Source organism: Cariama cristata, unplaced genomic scaffold (assembly GCF_000690535.1).
Source record: "Cariama cristata isolate BGI_N322 unplaced genomic scaffold, ASM69053v1 scaffold11548, whole genome shotgun sequence".
Taxonomy (NCBI): Eukaryota; Metazoa; Chordata; class Aves; order Cariamiformes; family Cariamidae; genus Cariama; species Cariama cristata.
Genome location: NW_009629448.1, coordinates 69951 through 76795, shown reverse-complemented (window position 1 = coordinate 76795; position 6845 = coordinate 69951). Strand labels below are relative to the sequence as shown.

General features: G+C 49.1%; 1 protein-coding gene across 1 annotated transcript in view; it reads right to left on the bottom strand.

Annotated features, from left to right (window-relative positions):
- The window catches only part of RBM47 (RNA binding motif protein 47), a gene marked incomplete at its 3' end in the record, with an annotated part of 7192 nt that extends 603 nt beyond the window's left edge, over nucleotides 1-6589 (bottom strand). Inside the window, 3 exon segments of the mRNA XM_009705174.1 lie at nucleotides 3-142; nucleotides 3722-3928; nucleotides 5440-6589. Of these exon segments, the coding sequence (XP_009703476.1) occupies nucleotides 3-142; nucleotides 3722-3928; nucleotides 5440-6568 (1476 nt within the window).
- Nucleotides 6590-6845: the final 256 nt, after the last annotated feature.

Sequence of the window (6845 nt, the reverse complement as noted above, 5' to 3'; positions counted from 1 at the left end):
TGTGCCGCGCTAGCCGGGTCCTGCTGGACAGCTATAGGGTTGATGATGTGCTCAACAGTGTGGATTTTGCCATCTTCCATCATCTTGGCTGGTGGTGCGGCCTGAAACATGGAGTACTGGGCACCAATGGCAGGGATGGCCACTAGGAGAGACCAGACACAGCAGGTGCATTGGGAGAGGGTTTCCAGGACCTCATCTCAAAGAGCCCTCCCTCCTGGCTGTGCTGGCTCTCCCGCAGCGGTCCTGCGCTGCTTTCATCAGGGCATGTAGCCCTGTGTGCCAGCAGGAGACCTGGGGCACCTCTGCCTTCCCCATGGGTAGGAATACCGTGGCTGATGCACAGAGATGGGCTCAGTGCTGCCTGCTCTGCCCAGCATTTCCCCCCATGCTCCCGGCATGGGTGTCCCAGGGCCACAGCCCTGCTGGGGACCAGGAGCTGCAACCAGCATTTACACAGCCCCTTCTGACCACTGCTGTCCTCCCCCCAGGTCAAGAGTCTGGCCTGAGCACACAGATGGGTGGCAGCACGTACTGTCCTGGTGGGGTCCCTGCTCCAGCTGTTGAAATCAAGGGACGAGTAGCTGCTGCAGGCAGAGCTGCTCCAGGACAGAAAAATGCGGTACGTACTGCAGAAGTTACAGGCAGCAACTGGTCCAGCCTATGTGTCGTCCTTTGGCCAACCCCGCAAAATATCAGCTCATTTACCATCATGCGTTTCCCAGGACTAACCTGGCTAAATACGTTTTATCCCATTTCTCTGCAACAGGATCAATCTATTTAATTACACCAAAACCAAATGAAATTGCTCTTTAGAGAATTCTCCTTCATACCAAAATTGAGTAACGTGAAATAATTAGAGCTATGGTCTTTCAGACAAAGGGAAAACACTCCAGTCAGAATGATGGTGTTCAGAGACGATGAGTTTGTACATGGTCCAAAATGAAGCTTCATGGCACTACTTAGGGAAGAAATGTGCTTTGCTGAACATTCCCAATAATCACAATAATTGGACATGAGCCAGCAATGTACACTTGCAGCCCAGAAAGCCAGTTGCATCAAAAGAAATGTGACCAGCAGGTCGAGGGAGGGGATTCTCCCCCTCCACTCTGCTCTGGTGAGACCCCCCCCGCAGTGCTGCCTTCAGCTCTGGGGCCCTCAGCACAAGAAGGACGTAGACCTGTTGGAGTGAGTCCAGACGAGGCCACGAAGATGATCTGAGGGCTGGAGCACCTCTTCTGTGAAGACAGGCTGAGAGAGTTGGGGTTGTTCAGCCTGGAGAAGAGAAGGCTCCAGGGAGACCTTAGAGCAGCCTTCAGTACCTAAGGGGCCCTACAAGAAACCTGGGAGGGGCTTTTTACAAGGGCATGTTGCAATAGGACAATGGGTAACAGTTTTAAACTGAAAGAAGGTTGATTTAGATTGGACATAAGAAAAGAGTACTCTAGGATGAGGGTGATGAAACACAAGCTGCCCAGAGAAGTTGTGGATGCTCCATCCCTGGAAGCGTTCAGGACCAGGTTAGACTGGGCTTTGAGCAACCTGGTCTAGTGAAAGATGTCCCTACCCATGACAGGGGGGTTAGACTAGGTGACCTTTAAAGGTCCATTCCAACCCAAACCGTCCTATGATGCTATGTTCTCCATTGTTGCCTCATGGTGTACACTTCAGCATTCAGCTTGTGAGCCTTTCAGCAGTAAGGATATTCACAAGGAAACCAGAGTAATTAATAAATGATGGACTAAGAGGTGATGTTGGCATCTATGGGAGGTGCAGCTAGTAAGTCAGAAATTAAGCCAAATATGCACATAGGCTTCTTTCACTGGGATGAAACTTTGCAATGTGGAAGTGTGCAATTCTGCCTGTGGGAAGGACAGGTGCCAGCAAGGACTACTCTCGTCTGATCCTGGAGACTGCAACAAGGGATCTGATCAGATATCTTCCAGGCAGCGATGTTTCCACTGCTAGTAGACTACCACTGTTTCCTCGAGACCTCTACCCATGAGCTTTTCTGGTTCTCCTTCTACACCAAGTCCACCTGGTCAGCTCAAACCAGTTTTATCACTGGTTTAAATAACCCAGATAATTTCTCACCAAAGCAAAGGCAGAGAGCTCACGTGCTCCATTCTGCCTAACTTCTGACAGAAAAGCAGTAACAGGTGACCTCTCAGGAGTTTTCTAAGCATTTGCAAAGAAATGAGCTTTAAGGTTGTTCTAAACGGTAGGAAACTTTGCAGAGTCAGTACAACTCTACTCCTCCATTCTGGCAATGCACTTTCAGAGTCATACCCTTTTAATAACAGATGTAAGTCTTGCACGTGGCACCTCTTACTAGATCATCTGATGTGGCTGGGAAAAATGGACAAGGTGCTGCTGTGCTCAGAGGCTGTGCTGGAACCATACAAGAAGGGAAGACCCATCAAAAAAATCTGAATCTCAACATGTTTCAAGTGTAGAAACATGTAGACTTGAACTTCAGGGTTTTGTTTGGCAGTCGAATAAATTACAGACACCACTAATAGGCGTGCATTTCAAAGCCCACTTTTCAAGCATCCTTTAGTAATACCTGGAATTCCTGAAGTATCTTTAAAACACACATAGCGGTAATATTTTCTGATTGTGAATGGGTAGGTTTCTCAGGAAGTCTGATCTTCCTTTGGAAATGGCTCTGATCTTAACAGCCTGCCTTTGTCTCTAGACTTCTTCTCACACTCTCTCCTCCAGCTGTTATGAAGAACTCTTCACAGCCTTCATTAGATGCAAGCTGTAGTTTCCACTGACAGTATGGAGCATGTTTTGGGAAACCATTGCAGCTCTCTTACTAAACACTGCTTAGGTCCTGCAGTTACACTTTACTTGGAGAGAGGAATGGGGAGAAGACCTGAGGACTTTTGCCCCCATCACCTGCAAGGACCTTTTTCCTCAGACTGCTTTTCCAAATAAAAATCTTTCCAAACAGGATCTTGAGGAATTGCAGGGCTTCAGCCTTCATCCCATTACCTGGGAAAAGCAAAGGCTGGATACTCAGCTGAGGATGTGGCAGAAGAGGGGGATCCCTGCCCCAGCCCTTGGGCTGGCTCCTTGCAGCCCAGCAGAGCTGAGAGCTCTCCTGTAGGCATTGCATCGCTGCAAGCTGGACTCCGAGGGCTCCCTGCATTGCTCCTTCCCAATACTGCTAATGCTGATGGAGGAGCTGGCCTCAGCCAGGGACCTTCCTGCGATGGGAGAGCTGCAAGTCCTTTTCCCAGCCTTGCAGCACTGGAGAAATACAAAGTAAGCAGAGGAGTGCTCTGGTCTGGCTGGAAATCTGGGGTTGGAATCTCCCAGGGTGAAATTAGCATTGAAGAAATTAAAAGAGAGGAAGATTGCTCTTAGTCACCACACTCTACTATACATGACTAGATGGAGAGGAAAGTCTGCTTCTTCCTGAGGAGGTACAAAAGGGGACAGGAGGTGTGGGAACAGCTTCAGCCTTTTTTCCTTTGGCCTGAAGAGCTCCCAGATGTTCATGTCCCCCATCCCACTGCATGCCTCTTGTTTGCAGAAAGCCCGTCCAGGGCCAGGAGGCATCTGGCACAGGGGAGCACTGAGCCCTGGCCCCAGGCTGTCCCCACTGCCGCAGCCATGGGATGGCCCTGGAGGGGTCCCCACGTGCCTGACATGGGGCTTGGAGTGGGGGCTTGCCCACCACCTCTGCTTTCCTCCCCTCATTGCACATACTAACCTGCACCGGGCTTAATGGCCACCGGATTGACCGCAGGCAACTCCAAGTTGGGTACCAGCTCGTATCCTTTTTCTTGCTGTTTTCCTTTCCCTTCGTGGTACCTGCTGTAGATGCCACGGCCAGCGGAGTATCCCCCCAGGTAGGAGCCCCTGGGGCCTGGGGCTCTGTTGCCAGCTGCACCTCGCCCTCTGCCTCGTATGCTGCCTGCTTATGATAACAACATAGAAGAGGGTGGTGAATAACGGAGAGTGACAGCCCTGTGGGGAGCATGAATGGCCCCAGTCTGAGATAGGGAGGCATGCGCTTAGAAATGAGGCTGCTGAAGTTAGTTTGATCTGAGTCTTAAGTGACCTTGCTTAGGAAGACAGAAGAGTTTGGCCTTAGAAGCACCCAGTAAGCCTACGCAAGTTTTGCGCTCGATGTTTCTGCCCATACATTAACTGCTTATTTCTACTGATGCAACTCTCCTGGCCAGTGCTATGGGTATAACGCACTCAGCAGGGAGAGAGGGGCTCCTTCAGGGTGATTTCTGTGCAGTAGGAACAGCTCCTGCTCTCAGCTGTCCTCCAGAGGAGACCCAGCCTCTCAGCCGGCCACGATGGGACCCTGCAGAGATGGCCCAAAGTTGTACCTGGACTTTAACCAACTTTGTCTCATCATTGCACATATTTTTACTAGTGGTGTTTGATTTCTCTGCTGCTTTGTTAGTAATGTGAATACACCCCATCTCCAAAAATACCACCTTTATCTTAGTGACTCCATGTGCATTACAACAGTACTTTGGACACTGCGGTACTAATGCACTCTATGATGGCCTAATTGAATATTTAGACTGTCAGTTAACTCCTTTGTAGTTCATTGCAAGTATAAATCTGGAAATTGAGAAGAAGCTGAAATTCTTGTTCAACTAGGTTTAAAAATATTCCTTGGTTTACGTGGGTGCTTTAAGAATATATTCATGATAAACTGCCTGTTATATGGAAATACACATTAAAGTTCAGGATACTGTAATTCCTGTAAGTATAGGATAATTGTAATTATAACATCAGTTATAGCTGCTAGGGTTTTTCATGAATAACTGGTTTTGGGTTAATTTTTAATGACTGTAACCGATAACTAATTAAAGTATACATATAAAAGAATTATTTTGCACTCACGTGATTCCTTCTGCTTGTAGTTCTCAAATGACTTTTTCTAAAGGACACAGCACTACTACCATTTTAATGCAGAGGGCAAATGACACCTGGAGATCTCCCAAGTGAGGATTTCCCTGACACCCCTCACTTTGGATGACCAGGTCACTGTACACACACCTCCAGGAGAAGGCAAGGGGAGCACTCTGTCACGATCTCTAGTACTGAGGATCCAGCTCTTTGGAAGGAGGCATCAGAAGCTGGAGTCCTTGGACTTGCTCAGACTTAGTACAGCACTCATAAAAACCAGATCCCTCTCTTCCCCATCCTGTGCTTGGTCCATTAACCATATTTTTGATGCCTTCCTCATACTAGCCTGTACATGAGCAATTATTTATCGATAAATACACTCTGTATAGTCATAAATTAAAATGAGACCAAACAGAAATATGGCAAAAAGACCTATAAAAACGTGTTTAAGAAAAAAGTTCATAGCACCAGCTGTCCTTTGGCTCAGGCAGACCTTGGGTCACACCAGCCCAAGATCAAATCTGCCCATCATATCCCCTAATTGTGCTTACTAACCTTTCACAAAGTAATCTCTGTTGGGCCCGATCAAGGCATTGTATGGATATCCATAATACGCTAGTGTGTACGGATCACAAGAGTAAACATAATTAGGTTGCTGAGTTACTTCTGGCGTTGCTGCGGCCCCTCCTTTTGCTGCTTTCTGGTAGCGAGTGTATTGCTCCTTGTCTACTGGCTTGGCCAAGGTAACCTCCAGGCACGAGCCTTCCAGTTCAACACCGTTAAGGTTGTTCATGGCATGAATGGCATCTTCCCTGGTTGTAAAGTGCACAAAGGCATAATCACGTATTTTTTTTACCCGCTCTACACAGCCAGGGTTAAACTGCCCAAAGACCTTTTTAATGGTGTCCTCTGTGGTCTCAATCATTAAATTCCTCACATAGAGGATTTTAACAGTCTCCATGACGTCTTCATCCACATCTATCTCTGGTTCCGCCCAGTCAACAGCAATTTGGTGTCCCCACAGCTGGATCCTTCCCGGCATGAGTTTCCTCCTGGCCATTGCCGCTGCCCGATGGCTCTCATACTCCACGAAGGCAAAGCCTCTGTTCTTCATCTTGTCTGCGGCACTGGCATACACGATGACATCCAGCACGCCTTCTGTCACCTTGGCAATTTCTTCCAGGATCTCCTCTCTCTTCTTCATCTTGGGAATGCCTCCGATGAAGAGCCGGCAGTTATCTACACTGCAGCACACACCCAGCAGCCTGCCAGGGCGGATTTCGTAGTTGTTCAGCTCCCTGACGGCACGCTTCGCCTCGTGCTTCTGCGTGTACATCACAAAGGCGTAGCCGCGGTTCTTCCCATCAAAGTCCATCATCAAGCGCATTTCGTAGATGCGGCCGACAGACTCGAACACAGGGACGAGCTCATCTTCGTAGACGTCGCGGGGGATTTTGCCCACAAAGACTTCACAGCCGCGAGGAGGGTGCAGGCCCTCCCAGCCGGGAGGAGGGCCACCGTACTTGCGTTGCCCATTCTCCTGGATCATGCTATATCCAGTACGCTCCATGAGAGCCAGCAGAGCTGCCTCGTTGGGTGCACCAGCAACGCCTTCAGGGACTTTTGTGGTAGCCACGTTGGAGGAATCGTTGCTCATCCTTGCAGTGGAGTCCTCAGCGGTCATGGTGTCAAACTCATTCACAGCCTGATAAAGCCTGGGCAAAGGAAGAAGGAGGACACTCGTTAGAAGCTGTTAGCTACCACCAGAATCCTACCCCTCTCTTTTGTCTTCCTGTAGTTGTACTGCAAGTTTGTTTTTCAAACTGGGACTAAGGCTGCAGAAAAGCAGATGAATGAGCCGCACCAGCCTGGACACTGGTACTGCAGGGGAGCACATCCTGGGTGTAGGCACTGCACCTCTTTGAGGGGGGCGGATGAGGACCACCTGCCCGTACCACCCT